The sequence below is a fragment of the Schistocerca cancellata genome, chromosome 8 (assembly GCF_023864275.1).
Source record: "Schistocerca cancellata isolate TAMUIC-IGC-003103 chromosome 8, iqSchCanc2.1, whole genome shotgun sequence".
Classification (NCBI taxonomy): Eukaryota; Metazoa; Arthropoda; class Insecta; order Orthoptera; family Acrididae; genus Schistocerca; species Schistocerca cancellata.
The window spans coordinates 449,283,333-449,306,402 of NC_064633.1; the positions used below are offsets into that span (position 1 = coordinate 449,283,333).

Here is a 23,070-nt window from a genome sequence, read left to right on the forward strand (position 1 = left end):
ATACAGACACAAATCGACTACTGTTTCAATGAGGTTATGTTGACCGAGGTCCACGCTAACTGCCTGACGTCTGTGATCTTTTTCTTTCGACCGCTACTTACCGTTGTCGCCACCTATCGGCAAACGGCGGAAGCGAAGTTGCACACCTTGTAATATTTCATGTGTTCTAGTTTGATGAGCCTTCTCCCAGAGCAATGATGGAACACACAGTTATGGCCAGACGAAAGTAGTTTCGTCTGGTCACAACAGTTTCTCTACTGATAGTACGGCCTGCTTTGACGCTGGAGCGTCCGCCTCTTGTGACATCTAGGGCTTAATTCCCCATTTTGTAGAGATGCCCAGACACTTCTGATCAGATGGTATGCACTGAAGTGATGAAAGTCCTGGGATAGCGATACGCACGTATAAGGATGGCGGTAGTATCGCGTACTCAGGAGGGTATAAAAGAGCTGTGCCATGGCGAAGATGTCATTTGTGCTAAGGCGATTCGTTTTAAAAGGTTTCCGACGCGATTATGGCCGTACGACAGACTTTGAACGCAGAATGGTATTTGGAGCTAGAAGCCTGGGACATTCCATTTCGGAAATCGTTTGGGAATTCCCTATTCCGAGAGCAACAGTGCCAAAAGTGTGCCCAGAATGCCACATTTCAGGCATTACCATTCACCACGGACATCGCAGTGGCCGAGAGCAGCGGCGTTTGTGTAGAGTTGTCAGTACTAACAGAGAAGCAGTGGTTGCGGGACGTACGACTGACGCATCCGTTAGGACAGCGCGGCGACATTTGGCGTTAGTGGGCTACGCCAGGGGACAACCGACGCGAGTGCCTTTGCTAACAGCACGACGTCTCCTGCAGTGCCTCTCCTGCGCTCGTGACCGTATCGGTTGGACCCTAGACGGCTGCCAAACAGTGCCGTAGTCAGACGAGCACCGCTTTCAGTTGTTGAGAGCTGACGGCAAGGTTCAAGTGTGGCACAGACCCCACGAAGCCAACGACCCTTGACTGGAAATGGTTATATTCAGCTACCTGGAGACCATTTGTAGCCATTCGTGGACTTCATGTTCCCAAACAACGGTGGAGTTGTCACTGAGCCAAAATTGTTCACGATCGGTTTGAAGAACATTCCGGACAATTTGAGCAAATGATTGGGCCACCCAGATCGCCCGACATGAATCCCATTGAACATTTATGGGATATAATCGAGAGCACAGTTCTACATCTACATCTACATCTACATCCATACTCCGCAAGCCACCTGACGGTGTGTGGCGGAGGGTACCTTCAGTACCTCTATCGGTTCTCCCTTCTATTCCAGTCTCGTATTGTTCGTGGAAAGAAGGATTGTCGGTATGCCTCTGTGTGGGCTCTAATCTCTCTGGTTTTATACTCATGGTCCCTTCGCGAGATATACGTAGGAGGGAGCAATATACTGCTTGACTCTTCGGTGAAGGTATGTTCTCGAAACTTTGACAACAGCCCGTACCGAGCTACTGAGCGTCGTCTCTCCTGCAGAGTCTTCCACTGGAGTTTATCTATCATCTCCGTAACGCTTTCGCGATTACTAAATGATCCTGTAACGAAGCGCGCTGCTCTCCGTTGGATCTTCTCTATGTCTTGTATCAACCCTATCTGGTACGGATCCCACACTGCTGAGCAGTATTCAAGCAGTGGGCGAACAAGCGTACTGTAACCTACTTCCTTTGTTTTCGGATTCCATTTCCCTAGGATTCTTCCAATGAATCTCAGTCTGGCATCTGCTTTGGTGCACAAAATCCTGTACCGGCAACAGATGGATCCAATGACTCTGAGCACTATGGGACGTAATATGTGAGGTCATCAGTCCCCTAGAACTTAGAACTACTTAAGCCTAACTAACCTAAGGACATCACACACATCCACGCCCGAGGCAGGATTCGAACCTGCGATCGTAGCGGTCGCGCGGTTCCAGACTGAAGCGCCGAGAACCGCTCGGCCACATCGGCCAGCTGCATCGGCAACACCTTCACTATTTTTATTTAATCGTATGGCTAGGGCCCCCCGTCGGGCAGACCGTTCGCCGGGTGCCGGTCTTTCAATTTGACGCCACTTCGGCGACCTGCAGTCGATGAGGACAGCACAACACCCAGTCCCTGGGCGGAGAAATTACCCGACCCAGCCGGGAATCGAACCCGGGTCCAGATGATTGACAATCCGTCACGCTGACCATTCAGCTACCGGGGCGGACACCTTCGCTATGACGGACAGCTATAGAGGCAGCATGACACAATATTTCTGCAGGGGACTTTTAACGAATTTTTGTGTCCATGCCACGTCGAGTTGCTGCATTACACCAGACAAAAGGAGGTCCGACACGATATTAGGAGGTATCCCACGAATTTTTTCACTTCTGTCCGTATTGTATACCTCACGTCATCATCATCAGTTATCTGCTATATTAGCAGGTCCTTTGCCTCTCCATTTTCTGCGATCCATTGCTTCCTTCTTAAGCCTGCTGTATGTTGTACCGTCCATCATGTCATCCAGTATCTGTAATCTCTTCCTTCCTCGCTTCCTTTTCCCTTCTACATAACCCTCTGAAACTGTTTTTATCAGTCCGTCATTATTTCTTAATATATGCCCAGTCCAATTTCTTTTTCTTCTCTTTATTACATCTAGTAAGTGTCTTTTCTCTCCCACTATTCTCAGTACGTCTTCATTTTTTACTCTGGCCATCCAACTTATTCTTTCCATCCTCCGCCATGTCCAGATCTCAAAAGCCTCCAGCCTTTCTCTGTCTTTTTTCCTCATAGTCCATGTTTCAGCGCCATATAGAACACTCCATACAAGACATTTTATGAGTCTCTTTCTGAGTTCTCTGTCCAGACCGCTGCAGAAAATTCTCCTTTTCTTATAAAACGCCTCTTTTGCCATTGCTATCCTTGTTTTAATTTCTGTGGTGCACTTCCAATCGGTGTCTATCCTGCTCCCAAGATACTTAAAATTTTGCACCTGCTCTAGTATTTCTCCATTCAGCATAATTTTTATTTCCTTATTTCCTCCTAGTGCCAATACTTTTGTTTTATTTGTGATAATTTTCAGTCCATATTTTTTTCCGTTAGTTGCAATGGTGTCCACCAAATCCTGTAAAGACCGTGAAAGGAAAATTATGAATTATCAAGCTAACACGCAGGCTCAGCTACAACAGTTTTCGCGCACTCCTCTCGGCAGTGGAACAATAAATTGTGGGAGTGGCAGTGATAAAAAGCACCCTCCACCAAACACCATAAGGGCGCTTGCAGAGCGTAGATGTAGATGAAAGTTGTAGTGATAGTGGTCGGAGTGCAGATGTTGGTGCTTGCTTGTGGGCAGGTTGCGAGGGCGCGTCGCTGGACGGAGGCGGCGAACAGCGGCCTGCGAGCGCACCCAGCCTGCAGCACGCGTGGCCCTGCGGCCAGTGCCGCTTCTACAACGTGAGCGTCAGCTCGCGCTGCGCCGTCTGCGGCTGCCGAGACCCCGAGCAACAACAGCAGCAGCAGCAGCATCTCGCAGCGCCAGCGCTGGCTGCTGACGTATCTGCCGCAGACTCCGCCCCCCACCCCACCCCCGCCGCCACCCCGACCCCCGTCTCCTCACCCGTCCCCAGGTCACCGGCGCCCAAGGATGACTCCTGCCAGCAGCAGCGCTCGCCCAAGAGGCACTACAGCTCTGTTTACGAGCGTGTCAAGTCTAAGGTCAGTATCTTCTTATCTCTTTCCCAAGACAAAACTTTTCTCACATTAGTGGAATCTTCCGACACATCTTGGTAGTACAGTTTCCTGAGTATGTAAATTGAAGGTGAAGGGGGGAGGGGGGAGGAGGGAGAAAGGAAAGGGAAGGGAAGGAACTATTGATGTCAGCTGCATCAATACTTTATGCGGAATCAGCAGCGATGAGTGAAAATATGTGCCGGAGAACGACTCGAACCCGGGATCTCTCGTGTACTAGGCAGTTACATTAACTACTGCACTACACAGACAGTTTTTATAGATAGACTAGGAAAAGGAGTAAGACAAGGATGCTGTCTATCACCTACTCTTTTCAACCTCTACTTGGAAAATATGATTGACCAATGCTCATTAGATGACAAAGGAGTAGAAATTGGAGGAAGAAGAGTAGGGTGTTTGAAGTTTGCTGATGACATGGTCTTCCTAGCCACAGGGGAAAGAGAATTACAGGATTTGGTGGACACCATTGCAGCTAATGGAAAAAAAGTATGGAATGAAAATTAACACAAATAAAACAAAAGTATTGGCACTAGGAGGAAATAAGGAAATAAAAATTATGCTGAATGGAGAAATACTAGAACAGGCGCAAAATTTTAAGTATCTTGGAAGCAGGATAGACACCGACTGGAAGTGCACCACAGAAATTAAAACAAGGATAGCAATGGCAAAAGAGGCGTTTTATAAGAAAAGGAGAATTTTCTGCACTAGTCTGGACAGAGAACTCAGAAAGAGACTCATAAAATGTCTTGTATGGAGTGTTCTTGTATATGGCGCTGAAACATGGACTATGAGGAAAAAAGACAGAGAAAGGCTGGAGGCTTTTGAGATCTGGACATGGCGGAGGATGGCAAGAATAAGTTGGATGGCCAGAGTAAAAAATGAAGACGTACTGAGAATAGTGGTAGAGAAAAGACACTTACTAGATGTAATAAAGAGAAGAAAAAGAAATTGGACTGGGCATATATTAAGAAATAATGACGGACTGATAAAAACAGTTTCAGAAGGTTATGTAGAAGGGAAAAGGAAGCGAGGAAGGAAGAGATTCCAGATACTGGATGACATGATGGACGGTACAACATACAGCAGCCTTAAGAAGGAAGCAATGGATCGCAGAAAATGGAGAGGCAAAGGACCTGCTAATATAGCAGATAACTGATGATGATGATGATACACAGACAGTGTTTATCGCAAATGCACAACCTATTTCAGCATGCTCTCCGGTCGACTCACCCTTCCACCTAGTACGCAGTCTCCGTCATTGTCCTCCATGTGCGCTGATTTTAGATTCCCACCAGTGGTCGAACGTAATTGTGCATCCGCAGTGAAGGTTGTGAATTTATTGCCCACTGAAGCAAATCAGTTATATGAATGCATGGTGCCTGTTGTTTCAGACATATTCTTCAGTAGTTATATGAATGTGTGGTGTATGCTCCTTCACAGATATGTCTGAAAGAACAGACACCATGCATTTATATAATTGATTTGCCTCAATGGGCAATGAATCCACAAACTTCAGCAGAGATGCACAATTACATTCACTCTCTGGTGGAAATCTAAAATCAGCAAGCGTGGAGGACATCGACAAGGACTGAGGATAGGTGGTGCAAAGTGGAAGTGTGGGTTAGCAAGGGAGCATGTTGAGATAGTCCCCACATTTGCAATAAATTCTGTGTCTGGGTGGCACAGTGGTTAACACAGGTATGTAGTAAGCAGGAGATCCTGGGTTCGAGTTCTGGTCTGGCACACATTTTCACTGGTTGCCACCAATTCTGCATGAAGTCCTGATGCAGCTGCTATCATTAGCTTCTTGCCTTTCCTTTTTCCTCCCCCCTCCAGCTTCAGTTTTGCATAATATGTATCACAGCTGCAGATTCCACATGATATCTGTTCTTTCAGACATGTCTGAAAGAACAGACATCACACATTCATATAATTTCATAACTGAAGGTGTAAAACAAGCTGCCATCACTTAGAACCTTTCACAGCATAATGAACTATCCATCAAATGTCGGACATGCAGCCTTATGAATTCCATATCGTCCACAGATATTTCAGCTGTGTGTCTTATACCATCTTTGGACTGAGCCAAATGACTGAGACTGCCACACTGGGACATAAACGTGGCACCTTTGCCTTGTGTGGGCAACTGATCAACCATCTGAGATATCCAAGCATGACTCATGACATACACTCAGCTTTACTTTTGCCAGTATCTCATCTTCTAGTCTCTGAACTTCATGTGAGACTAGCACATTTGGAAGAAAGGACATGGCAGAGGCATTGCTTAGCCACAGCTTGGGGGGAGGGGAGTGGGTTGTTTCTTGAATGAATTCTTACTCTGCAGAGGAGTGTGCACTGATTGGAAAAGTCCTGGTAGATTAAAACTGTGTGCCAGTTCAGGACTCAAATTTAGGATCTTTGCTGTGAGTCGAGCTTGGTTAATTCAGTCATTAGAGCACTTGTCAGCAAAAAGCAAAGGCCCTGGGTTTCAGTCCTGATGCAGTGCACATTTTTAACCTGCCAGGAAGTTTCAAATTAATGCATACTCCACTGCAGAAGGGAAATTAGTTTTGGAGATATATTTTTCTTTATTGTTACTTTCTTCTGCCAATCCACACATTGGGGGCTGGCAGCAACCATGTTATGTTGCTCTGCTCTCCAGTCAGTTTTCTTACAGTTAAACCTCTGTAATGGATTTAAAATATAATAACCATGTTTATATTTCCCAAGTTCTCACCATAGAGCATCAATGACTGCACTAAATTTGACTACAGATGTTATCAGTCAGGGCTCACATGTATTGTTTAATGGCTAAACCAGTTTCAGCACTTGAATCATTCTCAGCAGCCCATATAAATTCTTAGCTGATGACTGTCTCAGCATGAACTATAAGTGTGCTCTTCCTCAAGTTTTCTTCCAAAGGACTGAGTCAGTCCTCTAGTAGGAAACATGAGAAGATGCACACTCCCTACTACATACTGATGCAGCCATTGGCTAAGAAATAATATGGGCTATTGAGAATGACTCAAGTGTTGAGTCCATTTTCCTCACCAAACAATATATCTGTAGTGACTCATAATCTCTGCAGATAGTAAAATGATCCCTTTTGGTGATTTTCTATAAAACTCAGATAGTGATGGTTTGGGCATTGATAAGATGGTCATAGTGACACATTCAGCAAGTCCCTTGAGGTCAGCTCCCAATAGCTGCCATTTGGGTAGGAAAAAAGTAGGTAAGTAAGTAAGGAAGGAAGGATGGCTCGATAATATTGGTCAGGGAAGTAGGAGGTATAAATAGAGACCAGAACAGGAAAGAGTGAAGTTCGGTTTTTGGAGGCTGAGAGAAATGTTGGATCATTGTTCTTAGGAGAGGATATAGCGATGAGGGCTGTAGCTAGTAGGGTGCATATCTTGACCAGCAGATCACTGGCTCTGAAGGACAGAATCTGTTGGGTGAAGTTGCCTTAGGATAGGATATGGAGGGTGAGCAGGTGGAGGTAGGCTGGGGCATGTTGGTACAGGCATGGCAGCTTCTCTGAATTGGAGAGGATTGAGTAAACAGTTGGGTTATGGTTGTCAAATTAGTGGGATGTATAGGATTTTCAAAGATATTCAACAAATTCAAAGAAAAGGAGGAATTTTATCAACTGGTAGAGGACATGTGTAGGAGGAGGGAGTCAGATGCAGAAAGTGAGGTAGAATGCATGGTGTTATAGAACCTAAATGACACTATAATTCACCACAGTGGCAGAGAGCTACACTGTGCAGATGCATGCCCCATGAGGTATCTAGAGAAATGTTCAGATGATCAAGTCCTTCCTCAATGTTTATTCATTGGTGGCAACACCATGACACCTTCTCTGCAATTTATTGACTTTAATAAGGATCAGAGTCAATGACTTTTCCAAATTAAAACCACTGTCATGAATTATTAAATTATAAGGTAATTAAATTTCCACACTTTCTGCAAAACACAAGAGTCCTAAAATGACACAGTGGCAGCTAAAATCTTCATGCTGGTATAGTCCATAGAGTGGAGATATCTATGCAGTGTTTTGCCACTGCTGATTTATTTGGTTATAGCAAGCACATATACCATTGGTGTTAGATGCAACTCTCATGAGCAGTTCATGTTGATTGGCCAATACACAAACCGCCACAACTCTCACAAGGAATCTGGTACTCCTGCCTTCTGTAGCAGCAAGTCAACCCTGACAGCACCTAGTGGAGCATATATCTTTGTCAGATGATGGAAGACCATTTTGACACTGTATTTTTTGAGGATCAAGCCTACCTTTGAGGTGAGAGCACTCACATAAGGCAGGAATGCAGTTGACTTGTGTCATAACTGTATTCCTGATCAAACATCTGCATCCTTCATTTCATGGGCAATGCCCTGGGAATCTGTTGCTAGAAATATCCATTTGCTTCGAAGATGGTCTTCAGGTGTTTGCATTCAACCTGAAGGAATCCTTTGTCTGAAACCTCTCTACGATTAATCAGCATCTGTGAAGCCAACTTGCATGCACAGTACCACTGTGGTGGAGAATATAAAGTGCTCTTGGTACTGTTTTCAGTCTCTTGGTGTACTCTGAGAAAAGATGGAAGATTCACTGCCAAAATGTCAGTAGAAGAGATTAAATTTGCATGACTGCATGCCTTAAATTTAATGGATTAAACAAATTATGTTCTGCTATATCAATATATGTTTGCAAACAGGTTTTTGGATAATTAGGTCATCATCAATAACAATTACCTAGCATCCACAAAAGACATTATTCTGGTCATCAACTCAATTCCTGTCACTTTCCAGCATCCTTTTCACTTCAGTATAATTGCTGCACCCCACATCATGTATGATCTGCCTTATGTACTCATATCTGGGTCTGTTGTTACACTACTTAACATATAACCTCACAAAATGCTCCTAATTTTCTTTGAAACATGTTGCAGTGGTCTTTGCTGTGTGACTAGGAGTTCTGTCATGTTGGCATAAAAAGAGCCAGAGTATTACCACAGTTCAGGAAGCGTACTACTGTCAGAGTCCAAATGAAGAACAATAGCCCTAGATTACCACATGACAGTTATGAAATTCTGCTGTGACTACAAACTCCTCAGATTTGTATTCCTCCCAAGTAGTAAAGTTCCATATGTTGTACAAGACATTTCTTAAGCAGAACTTACATAAAAATGTGGCCTTCCTTACATGAGAAATCACAACAGATTTCTTTTGATTTTTTGGTGCCTTTTTTTCTCCATGAGTATAAATACAGAATGACAGAAGAAATTCTAAAAACTGCAGATTGAAAGTGAATAAATTACTTCTGAACAGTCAGAAATTAAGGAAAGGAATGTGGATAACTCAGAAGAGTAAGAGATTGTCATAGCATTTCATATGGAGCATTCGGCAATAATTGATTGAAACTGCAGGAAATAATACAACAGATGAAAAATGGGTAGCTTTGATAGATGAAATACTAAAGTCAGCAGGGGAAGAACTCTGCTAAAGACAAGCCCCAGGAGAAATCAGTGGGCAACACACGAGATACTGAACTTAGTTGATGAATATAGGAAATACAAAAATGCAGCAAATGAAGCAGGCAAAAGGGGATACAGACTTGCGCAAAATGGCAAAGGAGAAATGGATGGAGGAGAAGTGCAGACTATGAAATATATTAGATGAGCTACTTATAGCAAAATTAAAGAGACATCAGGAAAAAATGAGAACCACATGAATGACTATTAAGAGCACAGACATGAAGCCAACTCAAAGCAAAGATGGGAAACTGAAATGTGGGAAGAAGATACACAATGGCTGTACAAGGGGAATGAAGACAGTATTATGGGAAGGGAAAAAAAGTAGATGAAAAAGAGATGAGAAACATGATACTCTGAGAAGAATTTGGCAGAATACTGAAGAACCTATGATGATGTAGACAATGTTGACTCATATTTATTGAGATCCTTGGAAAAAGAAGCTGTGACAAAATTATTGTGTCTGGTATGCAAGATGTACGAGAAATGAAAGACATACCATCAGACTTCAAGAAGGCTATAAAAATTCAAATTACAAAGAAGATAACTAATGTCTGAAAAGAACTAACACAAATTATTATACAGAAGAGTGAGAAGACTGGTAGAGCCTGTCTTCAGACAAGGTCAGTTTTGGTTCTGGAGGAAATGTACGAAGATGTGAGGCAAACATTGATGCTTTGATGTAGAAGATACATTTAAAGAAGGCTAACCTACACCTATATCATTTGAAGATTTAGAGACAGCATTTGACAATGAAGGTAGCAAGAATAAAATACAGGTGGTGAAATGTTGTCTGTAACATGTGCAGAAACAAGACTGCAGTTATGAGTTAAGACATGAAAGAGTCAGTAGTTGCAAAGGGGGTGTGACAGGATTGTAGCCCATCCTTGATGCTATTCAGTATGTAGATTGAGCAAACTGTGAAGTATTGTAAGTAGAAATGTGAAAAGGAATTAAAGTTCAGGGAGAAGAAATAAAGTCTTTGAGTTTTGACAATGATATCGTAATCCTGTAGTGCAGCCTTGTATGGAAATGAAAAATGGACAGTACAAAGTTCAGATAGGAAGAGATGCAAAGTTCAGATAGGAAGAGATGCAAAGTTCAGATAGGAAGAGAATAGAAGATTTTGAAATGTGGTACCACAGAACAATGCTGAAGTTGAGATGAAGTACTGAATATAATGCCAGTTCCCATGTACGGAATTCTCAGAAACTGGTGGCAGGGGAGGAATCTAGATGGCACGTGTGGCAAAGCAGGCACCAACGTCATAACTGTCATGTTGTAGAGCACGCTCTGCAACAGGATGTTGTGCATTGCAGTATACACTCTCTGTCTGTGTTCGTTCATCCTGACTGATAAGCTGGTGGTAGTCACACCAATGTAAAAGACCAAACAGTGTTTACATAACAGCTGGTCCACTTAATGTGTCATTTCACATGTGGCTCTCCCTTTGATAGTATATGTTTTGCCAGTTACAAGACTGATACAGGTGGTGGTAGGAGGGTGCATAGGGCAAGTCTTACAGTGGTGAAAGTCACAGGGGTAAGAGCCATAGGGTAGTGAATAGGTGCAAAAAGAGCATCTGGTCTGACCAGAATATTGCAGAAATTGGGCAGGGGTGAGGGGTGGGGGCTCAAAAAGCTATTCTAGGTGTAGTGGGCAAAATATCAGTCAGGATGGACCCAGCATCAATAACTCATGAACACAAGAACCAGCCACAGCAATGCAGTGTTCTTAACCTCTCATTAAGGTGGTGTCCCCTCCTGAATTATATGTATTATCCAAGTGTCTCACTTTCAGCCCTAAACTTGCTTTGGTGAAGGACCTACTTTCCTTCATACATAATGACAACTGGAAATATCACTTTGCATCACAATCCCAAACCTCTCCAACATCAAACTTGGCACTGAACACTGCGTTGAACAGTTCTGAACATTATCCCAACTTAATCCACCACCACTGCCTGAGAACCACCCCTTTACAAGCCTTTGAAGAATTCTTAACATCCAACAGATCCCTACAACATGACCATAACCTGTCCTCTGTAGAACTCAAGGCTCTTCATCCCCTAAAAATTGATGACTGCATCATTATCCTTCCCGTGGACACGGGATCTATCACTGCCGTACCTGATCGATGGGAGTATGAAAGCAATGGTGTACACTACAACTGTCTGACACCTGTATGTATGACACCTACTATCAAGATCCCATCCCTGTGATACAAACTGACTACAGTACCTTCTTCACACCTCAGACCCCTCACACGGACTAACACCTCAGTCCATAGAACTTCATACACCACCGAACCATACACCCAAATCTTTAATCTTCTTCATAAGATCCAAAAACCCAATCACCCAAACTGTCCCATAGTTGCTGGCTTCAAAGCACCAGCTGAACATGTATCTGCTTTAGTGAATTAACACCTGCAATCTACAGTACAAATACTTCCCTTCTCTGTTAAAGAGACCAACCATTTCCTAGAACATCTGAAATCTGGGCCTACCTCACTCCTGTCACACACCTTGCTTATCACCCTGCTACTCCCCTCCCCCCACCCCCCACCCCCCACCCCCTACTCCATACAATCATCCCCCATGTATATGGTCTCTCTGCTGCTGAACATTACCTCAACGAGTGTCCAACTGATTCCAAACCCATGATGTCCTCCTTGCTCACTTTAATCAGCTTTATACTTACCGATATCTACTTTACCTTTGAGCAGCTGCCATACAAACAAATCAGAGGGCATGGCAATGGGAACCAGGATGACTCCTTAATATGACAACTTTTTCATGGGTCTCTTGGATGGGGCTTTCCTGGGATCCATAAGCCTTCAGTCCCTGGTTTGATTTGAATACATTGATGATATCTTTGCCATATGGACTCATGGTGAGGCTGACCTGTTAAAATTTTTGGAATTTCTAATTTTTGGAATCTTTAATTTTAGGAATCTCTTTAAGTACATTCTCCAAATTAAATTTCACATGGTCCTATTCAAAGTCCCATGCCACTTTCCTTGGTGTTGACCTCATCCTCATCAGTGGCCAGCTACACAATTTTGTTTATATTAAACCTACAAGAAACAACATTACTTGCATTTTGGCAGGTGCCATCCTTTACATGACAAACGTTCCCTCCCATACAGCCTTGGCATTTAGGGCAAACATGTTTGTTCAGATGCAGACTCTTTACAGCAAAACACCACCACTTGCACCTCAGCCTTCACTGGATCTAGCTATCCCATCAGTCTAACTCAGAAGCAGATTTCCCATGCTGCCACATCCAGTTTTGGTACTGCTGACCCCTCCAACTGCTTTGACAACACTATAACTTCCCAAAATTATGCTCTGAAGTGAGGTTCACCTTGTCCGACATTTTGCACACCATTTGTAGAATACCTTTTTGGAGCCCCCTTCTAACATACCCCCCCCCCCACTCCCCCACCCCTTGCCCAATCTCTGCAATATCCTGATCAGACTCATGCTCTTATGCACCTGTGCACTACTCCATGGCTCCTACTCTGTGATCATCACCACTATAACACTTGCCCTATGATGCACCCTCCTACCACCACCTATATCAGCCCTGTAAATGGCAAAACATGTACTATCAAAGGTAGAGCCACATTTCATGTACCAGCTGTTTGCCCTTTTACATTGTTATGACTGCCATGAAGTTGTCTGTTAGGATGAACAGACACAGATAAGAGAGTGTATAATGGCAACACACAATATCCTGCTGCAGTGTGTGCTCTACAACATGATAGTCATGACCTCGTTGCCTGTTTCACCACATGTATCATCTGGATTCCCTTCCCCCCTCCCCCCCCCCCCCCCCAAACACCAGTTTCTCAGAACTCCACAGGTGGGAACTGGCATTACAATATATTGATAGTTCTTGACAACCACCTGGCCTTAATTTATGTTAATTCCTTCAGTCTCAGCATTCTTCTCATTAACTATTTCTTTCTTCACTTATTTTAGTTTTCTATATCTTTTGTTATCTGACCTGCCTATTTTTCCGCACCATCCACCTGTACCACATGCAGTGCACTTAGTTTTCTGCTGTTATTAACTCTTGCAATGTTTTGTCAGTAGTCTCTGTCTTGCTTATTATCCTATCTTTCAGCTTTAAGCTCTCAGGTTTTCAAATCTCATCTGTTGCAGTACCAAACAGTTTGTCTTTCCTTCTCATCCTGTCTGATAAGTCTCCCCTGATCTCATCTGTGGCAGTACCAAACAGTTTGTCTTTCCTTCTCATCCTGTCTGATAAGTCTCCCCTGATCTCATCTGTGGCAGTACCAAACAGTTTGTCTTTCCTTCTCATCCTGTCTGATAAGTCTCCCCTGATCTCATCTGTTGCAGTACCAAACAGTTTGTCTGTCCTTCTCATCCTGTCTGATAAGTCTCCCCTGATCTCATCTGTTGCAGTACCAAACAGTTTGTCTTTCCTTCTCATCCTGTCTGATAAGTCTCCCCTGATCTCATCTGTTGCAGTACCAAACAGTTTGTCTTTCCTTCTCATCCTGTCTGATAAGTCTCCCCTGATCTCATCTGTTGCAGTACCAAACAGTTTGTCTTTCCTTCTCATCCTGTCTGATAAGTCTCCCCTGATCTCATCTGTTGCAGTACCAAACAGTTTGTCTTTCCTTGTCATCCTGTCTGATAAGTCTCCCCTGATCTCATCTGTTGCAGTACCAAACAGTTTGTCTTTCCTTCTCATCCTGTCTGATAAGTCTCCCCTGATCTCATCTGTTGCAGTACCAAACAGTTTGTCTTTCCTTGTCATCCTGTCTGATAAGTCTCCCCTGATCTCATCTGTTGCAGTACCAAACAGTTTGTCTTTCCTTGTCATCCTGTCTGATAAGTCTCCCCTGATCTCATCTGTTGCAGTACCAAACTGTTTGTCTTTCCTTGTCATCCTGTCTGATAAGTCTCCCCTGATCTCATCTGTTGCAGTACCAAACAGTTTGTCTTTCCTTCTCATCCTGTCTGATAAGTCTCCCCTGACCTGGTGTCTGGGCAACTTTTTTGAACTTTCCTCATTTCATAAACCTCACCAGTTCTTTTCCTAAATCTGTCTACCTTGCCTTTCACCCCTTCTGCCGAAACAAGGAGCCACTGGCTCTGATAGCTTGCACATTTACTTAACCTTTATATATATTTTCTCCTGCTGCTGCTGCTGCTTGGTGTGTGGCTTTTTTATTCACTCAATTACATTATATTTTCAAAACCTGATTATTTTGATTGAAATGACTGATGTGTTGTACATGTAATCAAACATTCTCATTCTCAGGAGAGTCACATTCCTATTCGCATCTGTCAGCATGAGCATTTCAGTATTAACTTAACTGTATCATCTCCTTTCTTGAATTTGGCTCAGTGAATTTCTCTTGTAGTTAGAAGATTATGGTTCTCCTTAACTTTCTTTAGTACAACTACACTTTGATGAATTACTTCTGTAGTTATATTTTATGCTACTTTCATGTTTCCATTTGTTTCTTTATGTATATGACTGTTTTATTGTCAATATGAAATCAGACATTCCTGTGGCAATATTTTCTCAACATTGTAACTACTTTCGGCATCTTGTACTGATTGTAGGAGGCCTTGTTTTCATTTATGTGCATACCTTCTTTTTCATTTCACTTTTCTTGTAAGTTACCCTTTGTTCCATTGCTAATAATGTTAAAATTATATGAATTATCCATTTATAAATAAAGTTGAGACAACCACTGCTGTTCTATCTGTAAAGAACTCTTGTCTAATTTTCTGTTAGTTGGTCAGTTGTTGCAGAAATACTATGTGGGCTATAATGCAGCTATAAATTAATATGAAAATTAAATACATACCTGGGAAGCCAATTTTAGAGATTGCAATATATTATTACCCAGCTAACAAAACTTGTTGGAGGACATGTAGATAAAATAATTAGTGGCAATATTTGAAAGCAAGCTAAGGACTGTGAGAAACAGGTGCATTAGGTCTGAGGACATTAAAAGAAAGAACACAACGGGAGAAAACAATTTACTCATAGTTATGAAGGAAGAAATTGGTTATTCTGTTTTTGTTATGGTTAAAATTTTATGATTTGTGTTAAGTATTAATATATTATTTACAGGTTAGTCGATCATCACCACGTGAATCTCCAATGGTTCAGCGCATGTTGCTTGATGCAGCAGCCTGGAAAGCCCGACCACATTGCCTTGGTGTCAGCACTAATGAAAAAATTGATGCAAGAAACAGCCAGTCACCAGCTAAAATACAGGAAGCTACCACAACATGGGTTTGTCAAAGGTTTGGAAATGTCAATTAGTTTTATGGGTTTATTTACATTTCAGTTCTAGTTTTAAGTTGGTTTGGTGGCAGGTGGATGGTATTTTGCAACATTTGTCTCATGTAATGACATTACTCAGATATAAGTTGCATTTCCTCTTTATCTTAGTTTCGTATATATAAGTGGGATGATTTTGAGCTTGCAGACGAGGATCCTCTTTGAGTTAGAATGTAATTCTTTTAGCCTTTAACTGAATACTAATTTAATGATAATGAATTTAATACCACTGTGACACATTCATTTATTACTCTCTATTCTTGTTTTCTTTTGAAGGTGCACACTTCACAACTCTCATAGTGCTGATCGTTGCGAGGTGTGTGAAACACCACGTAAACTCAATACCCCACTGGATTTCTCCAGCAGTCTTTCAGCAACATCATCAGGTACACTGCCGAGGAATGGTGTCACTATAACTGTTCCTGACTGGCAGTCGGTTACAGAGGCCAGTGCACCTGGGCTTAAAAAATGTGATTTTTCGTTGTTATTTGGTGCATCATCAACACCCCAAGACACTCATTATGTGAGAAATTCTTCTCACCTGGAAAATAATAATGAAATAAGTTCACTGCTCAGCGATGTTTGGCCTAAACCAGTTTATCGCAGATCCTTTTCTGAAGTGCACTCAACAGGAAGTGAACTACAAAGTAGCCGAGCTATTGCCAACCGCCGGAGCATGATTGAAATGGATACACAGGGCAACTATGCCTTGCAGTCAACAGTTAATCTGAATCTGCAGCTGCAGCAACAACAAAATTTAAATAGATCTGTTACAAGATACTCATACATTGGAATCTCTGACCCTATAACAACTCAGCATCTCCAACCTGTCCGTACAAACTTAGTGCTTCCGAGGAAAACAATAAAGAATATACCTGGAAGATCGCCATCAAATGGCTCCGGTGCTGATGTGGACCATAGCAAGGTGTCCAATGGCAATATTGTTTCTCCTGCTGTATCATCACCTGTGCACACCATCCAAAACTCCCTTGGCCAAAATTCCTCATCATCGTCAACAGGTTCTTCAGAAAATTCTAGCCTGAGTGGTAGTTCATTTGATCGCATGTGGACGTGTACAAAGTGCTCATATACATACAATCCTCTTTGGTCTGATAGCTGTGATATATGTAATTCAGTGCGTTCCCCTCCTTCCCTTACTGAACCTAGTCTCATAACTGTGACCAAAGATAGTGTTCGATACACGCCAACCAAGAAGGAGGGATCTCAAGAATCTGAGGAACTGGAAATCCTAACTAATGGTGATCTCATGCAATTACCAGTTCCAGGGTTGACACCAACATTAGCTACCTTGGAACAGGACTTGGAAGATGACTTCCAATTTTTGCCTGGAGAAGGCTTTAGTGCTAATAGCGTTAGGGACCAGGAATGGACGTGTAAAAAATGTACATTAGTGAACTCAGGTGCTGATAATGCGTGTGTTGTGTGTGGTGGCTCAAAACTGCGCAGTATTAGTACTGTAGAAGACAAGACCCTGAGGAAGGGGGAGTTTTGGTCATGTGGACAGTGTACACTGAAAAACCCATTAAGCCTTCAGGTGTGTAAAGTTTGTGAAACAACAAAGAAACTTCTGGAAGTTCCAAAGCCCAGCGTGACTCCACGCAGTCCTTCCCCTCGCCAGTCGCATCGGCAGGTGGTGGGTGCTCGCTCTGGAAGCAGCGGGGCCATTCCAAAGCAGCGACCTGCTCAGCGCCGGGCCAGCTCATCACGCATTAATGGGTCACCAGCTGCTGCTGCTGCTGCTGCTGCTGCTGCTGCTGCTCCACGCCGCAGTGGTTAGTAAAAATTCTATAATTTAAATTTAATAATTCTTGTGACTACATTTAATATCCTAAGTAAAGAAAAATGTTTAAAATCAAACATTTAATGCATGACATTTTTCTTCATTTTAATTTTTATAACAGAAAAGTAAATCTTTTATGAGGAAATGGTTTCTTTGTTTTGTGAATATTTTCATAATAACCAAATGAATAGTGGAAGAAAATAAATATGCTAAGGTGGAAATCCAAAACGGCAACATGTCATTACGTTCTTTTAAATATTTATATACATTTAGCCTTTAAGTGTACTACTTGTTGATCACTGTAAGTTTGTGCTTCACTGTGTAAGTTACCATATATATGAGCAGGAAAACTCAAAAATACATTCAAAACATAGCTAAACATTTATTTTAATGTCAGCATTATTGCATAAGAATGAGATTTTCACTCTGCAGCGGAGTGTGCGCTGATATGAAACTTCCTGGCAGATTAAAACTGTGTGCCTGACCGAGACTCAAACTCGGGACCTTTGCCTTTCGCGGGCAAGTGCTCTACCAACTGAGCTACCAAAGCACAACTCACGCCCGGTACTCACAGCTTTACTTCTGCCAGTATCTTGTCTCCTACCTTCCAAACTTTACAGAAGCTCTCCTGCGAGACTTGCTGGAAACATTCCCCAGGCTGTGGCTAATTCATGTCTCCGCATTATCCTTTCTTTCAGGAGTGCTAGTTCTGCAAGTCTCGCAGGAGAGCTTCTGTAAAGTTTGGAAGGTAGGAGACGAGATACTGGCAGAAGCAAAGCTGTGAGTACCGGGCGTGAGTTGTGCTTCGGTAGCTCAGTTGGTAGAGCACTTGCCCGCGAAAGGCAAAGGTCCCGAGTTCGAGTCTCAGTCGAGCACACAGTTTTAATCTGCCAGGAAGTTTCATTATTGCATAACTTCAACAATGTTTCTAATTCCCAAAATGCAGGTAATTTGTAAGAATGGAATGTGGGTTGTTATATTTAATTCTTTATCTTCAAAGTTCCCTCTCTTTCATATTCTGGCATATGGTCAAGTCATTTCTGGGACCAAAATATAAAAGTTGTAATGCAGACATGACTGGAGTCTGTATGAGGTTGATTTACATCCTTTTATATTTTACTGTAGAACTTAATTTTTGCATTGAGGTTAAAACTGTGAGATAGGTGAAGATAAGTTAGTGAAGAATGAGGTTTGATGTTTCCTTTCTTTCTGGCTTCCTTTCTTTCTGGCTTTCTTTCTTTCTCGTTTCCTCTTTTTCTCCTTGAGCAAATGTACTCATTATTTGAGTAAGGGCTGCATCTTTGATCTGAAATACAGTATCTTTGTGAGGTGGTAGCACTCATCATTCTTGCATCATGAGCCCAGATTTTTATCTTCACTGCCATGCACATGAAAAGTGTAAATTTTCACGAATTATATCACCACTGTTGATATATTTCATTTTATCATTTCATCTTTTACATATTTCACTATAATTGCAATTTTTATGTGTTACATCTTCGTGCTACATAAAATTATATACTCAAATTATTGCCTTTTTAGCCTTCTTCATATTTCCCCACACTCTTAGCAGACCATCCCCATAGAAAAATTTCGAATCTGACATGAAAGATGAAGACAGGAAGTAAATTATCTCTAAAAATCACATTCAAGTGCAATACAAAGTGGTTAATTGCACTTGGAGTTGAATTATGGAGGGCAAGCTTCTACTTCATTTTCTAAGATTCAAGTTTCATTTCTCAGGAGCAAAACAGATACAGTAACACTACTGGGTGGAGTACTGTATTAGCCATTACTATGTTTAGTAAAGGTGCTTAAAGGTCTGTCAAGATCAGCGGTGGGGCAGACAAAAGATTTCTAGCATGAAGTTTTTGCACTACTGGTGATTGCTACTGATTTAGAACTAGGACTCAAAAAAAGTTTTCTAAGTAGTACTGAAGAGTCCACAAATGCTTGTGTTCATGATACTTCCTGTTGCATCAAAACTGTTGTCTAAGTTAAGGTCTTGGGTTATAAAGGATGAAACTTTTACTACCAATAGAGAGATTGTTCTATGTTGAGCCATGAACTAACTGACTAACTCAATTTTAACAAATTTATGTAGTGATATGCACACAAAGAACAAAGGAGTGCAATTGTCTAAGAAGCTGATGTTATTGACACAGATGCGAGACTCCAAATTCCACAAATGAATTTTTCCATGTACTCTGCTATGTATGCTGCAAACATTTCGTGGAACAAGCTTCAAGAGCCTGAAAATTGCCAATTTCTACAAAAGTAGTGGTGGTGCCTCAGCCTGTCCTAACAAGGAGTACTTAACAGGGATTGGAGCTGTCACTTTTTATAATGAAAATTTTGAAACAGTAAAATTGTTAATTGATTTATTTCAGAGGGTCTCTTGAGTTTCAGCATGAGAGACATAAAATACTTTTTCTGAACCTGACAATGAAACCATAAATGCTCTTCCTTGTGAGAAGCATCACATAATTAGAATCTATTGTGTCGATTTTACAGAAATGGTTGGAAAGTGTTGAGAATGTCAAATGCAGGCTGACTGACCTTAGATGTGGTACTGGACAGAGGATACATATTGAATTAATTTCATGCTGGTTAGACAAGAAATCCAGGCTGCTTGAAATTTGCTACTATCTGCAATATCCTCAGTGGAGTAAAGTAAGGTAGCTTAGTAATTAAAGGAAGATGGAAATTTATTAAACAGATGTGACCAAAAATAATTTTCTATTATTAGCAAACAGACATGACTGAAAATAATTTTCTATTATTAGCACAGTATAGGCCTTCAAACTGAAAAAATTAAGCAACTTAAAATGTATCTTATTAATTTTCTTTTTGTATTTGAGGTACATTAAGTGAATATTAAAATGATTTATTACACTATGGCATAATTAAGAAGTTGTGTTATATTAAATATGTGCCTGGTAATAAAATAGTTTAGGTATATTACACATTTTATAACATATTTCACCCATATTTATTACATAAATATGTGCTTATTTTGGGTGTTGATATTATGTTAAAATCTGAGTTCTAATCATCTCTGACACTGTTTTATTTCTGTGAAGAACATTAATCCCCAGAATTAGATAACTTTCACACTTTTTCTGTGTAACTGGCTAAATGGAGGCAGAGGTAAACTCTCTGCCTTTCAACAAGAAGATACTTTTGAAGCATAATTGATTAAAGCAGGTACACCATAGATTGTTGCCCTAGCTACACTTACACAGTGATAGTATTCAAGATAAAAGATCGCATGTGCAGGCATAACAGTGAAACATCATAAGTGAAGAGCAATAATACTGGTGACTGGTGGTTGAAGACCAGCCCCAAATGATAGAGAGCACTGAAGTATATGGTCAAGAAGAACTGCAGTGTTAAAGCAGTGATATTAATCAGAACTCGATCAGTTTTATGAAGACAATATGTTTATAATTGCAGTCCAACAAAAGCTACCCAGATCGAACATCCATAGACAGACTGAAATCTCTCAATCTCCAATCATCACTGAAAATACTCTAACATGATGCAAATGGCACTCACAGTCATACATTGTTGAACCATATTATAGCATGCACAAACACTGATGGGAGAGAGTATTATGAACCATAAAGTCATCCTTCTCTTTGTTTCAAACATGCTGTGATTATGTACACATGTAAGCTTATGCATTAAACTACCCACTTTTAAACAACTGTGATTCAGAGGACTATAAATTGAGAGTTATCTGTTATTTTATTGTAGTTTTCACACTATGTAGTAAATCTATGAATTGCATGGACAAATTAAGTTGTAAAAAGTATTGCCCCCAAGTGAAAACAGCATCATACTGTAGTGAATGAGTAGATAACCAACACACCTGCCATCATTACAGAGAGAACTGCCAAGCAAGGAATACCCATTTACAAAATAAGCAAGGAATAACCATTTACAAAATACAAATGCTTTCTAGTAAGACTGACAACACCTGAACAGCAATTGGTATAATTGAGATTTGTCAAGAACACCTGTATATTTTAGTGGAAATGGAAATGAGTGTTTGGTGTCATTGGCCGGGAGGCCCCTTGAGGGGCAGGTCCGGCCGCCTTGGTGCAGGTCTTATTACATTCAACGCCGCATTGGGTGACCTGCGCGCCAGATGGGGATGAAATGGTGATGAAGACAGCATAACACCCAGTCCCTGAGTGGAGAAAATCCCCGACCCAGCTGGGAATCGAACCCGGGCCCGTAGGACGGTAATCTGTCACGCTGACCCTCAGCTATCAGGGCGGACTGTATATTGTAATAGTTCCTGTAACTGTAGCACCATTACTGTTAAGGCAAGTTCACTTCATCATTATTACACTGAAATTAAAAAAAAAGCGCAAGCTGGAAGTAATTCTGTTGCCAACCAAAAAGATCAAGGCTGTCTTTTCTGTAGGGAAGCCACAAGTTATCTGTGTTGTTGTCTTCCATGAAGTGGTTGTGTGAAGACCAGTTACATGTAACAGTTCAAAATGAATTGTGTATCAGTTTTTGAAGATCCTCATTGAGTACAAACAAATAAAATACTCTGAAATATTTCCTCGTATCGGGTTGTATGCTGTGAGAATACATGTTCTTCCACTACCAACCATAATTTCCATTATTAATTCCAGAAAAAGACAGCAACATTGAATGCACTCTAAATCTTCGAGGAAAGGGCTCTGTGTGAATTACTACATTATAACCTGTCATTATATCTTCTTGGGAAGTCACAGTGGCAGCACTAATATTATCTGTTGTTGCATGCTGCTATAACTGACTGTTTCTAAAAATTGGTATGGTCTCCATTGTCAGCATCAACTCAGCATTAATTACTATCTGCAGTGGAAATGAAATGGCATCTTCATTTCACCAAATTTCTTTTGACATTGGTAAATTCTTCTCATTCCATTCCTTGGTGTTTCATTGGTTCCCAAAATTATTGAGCAGTGTTCCTGCTGTAAATGGCCAAATCGGACTAAGTTGGAATTCCTTCATCAAGATTTTGGGCAAAAGAGCTTGTTTTTGTAGTCAAATGAGTGTGCTAAATGGCACTGATTATCTCCACCTACTTTTATTCTTGTACGCAATTTTGATGTTCATATGTGGATCAGCAAGTCGGTTTTTGTGATTCAGCTTAGTCCAAACCTTTCCTCCTGTCTGCTGGATAAAGCAACAACAAGCTCCAGAAAGGCAGCGGTTTGTCACCTATGGTAGTCTCATTCGCTGCTGCTGTCTTGTTAGAGGAAGTTACTTCTATCTTTATTTAATAGTATATCAATGCAAATAATCAATTTTTATCAGTCTTGCCTTCTAATCCCATCTAGTAAGTCTTCCCTGACCCAGGGTTCTGGGCTACTTTCCTGAACTCTCCCCATTTCCTTGACCTCACTAGTCCTTTTCCTTCACCCTTCTTCCTTTCCCTTGAACCCTTCTGCCAGAAGAAGGAGCTTGCAAATTTCAGTACCTTCTCATGTGTGTTTTCCTTCTGCAGCTTTGTGAGTAGTTTTTTTGAGTATCAAATTAGATTTTATTTGATATTAATTTGATACTGGATATCCTTTAATCAAAATTTTCATTGTGTGCTTATATGGCAGAGAATTTGTATTAACAGTTATACATTAATTAATAGTTTA

General features: G+C 41.4%; 2 protein-coding genes across 2 annotated transcripts in view; both read left to right on the forward strand.

Moving 5' to 3' along the window:
* The window catches only part of LOC126095623 (uncharacterized), a 402,540-nt gene extending 398,755 nt beyond the window's left edge, over positions 1-3,785 (forward strand). Inside the window, exons 3-4 of the mRNA XM_049910389.1 lie at positions 3,349-3,535; positions 3,623-3,785. Of these exons, the coding sequence (XP_049766346.1) occupies positions 3,349-3,535; positions 3,623-3,785 (350 nt within the window). The remainder of the gene's footprint in view (positions 1-3,348; positions 3,536-3,622) is intronic.
* Positions 3,588-23,070, forward strand: part of LOC126094887 (calpain-D-like) — a 106,885-nt gene continuing 87,402 nt past the window's right edge. The window contains exons 1-3 of the mRNA XM_049909523.1: positions 3,588-3,710; positions 15,403-15,578; positions 15,892-17,408. Coding sequence (XP_049765480.1) covers positions 15,433-15,578; positions 15,892-17,408 — 1,663 coding nt within the window. The 5' untranslated portion in view covers positions 3,588-3,710; positions 15,403-15,432. The remainder of the gene's footprint in view (positions 3,711-15,402; positions 15,579-15,891; positions 17,409-23,070) is intronic.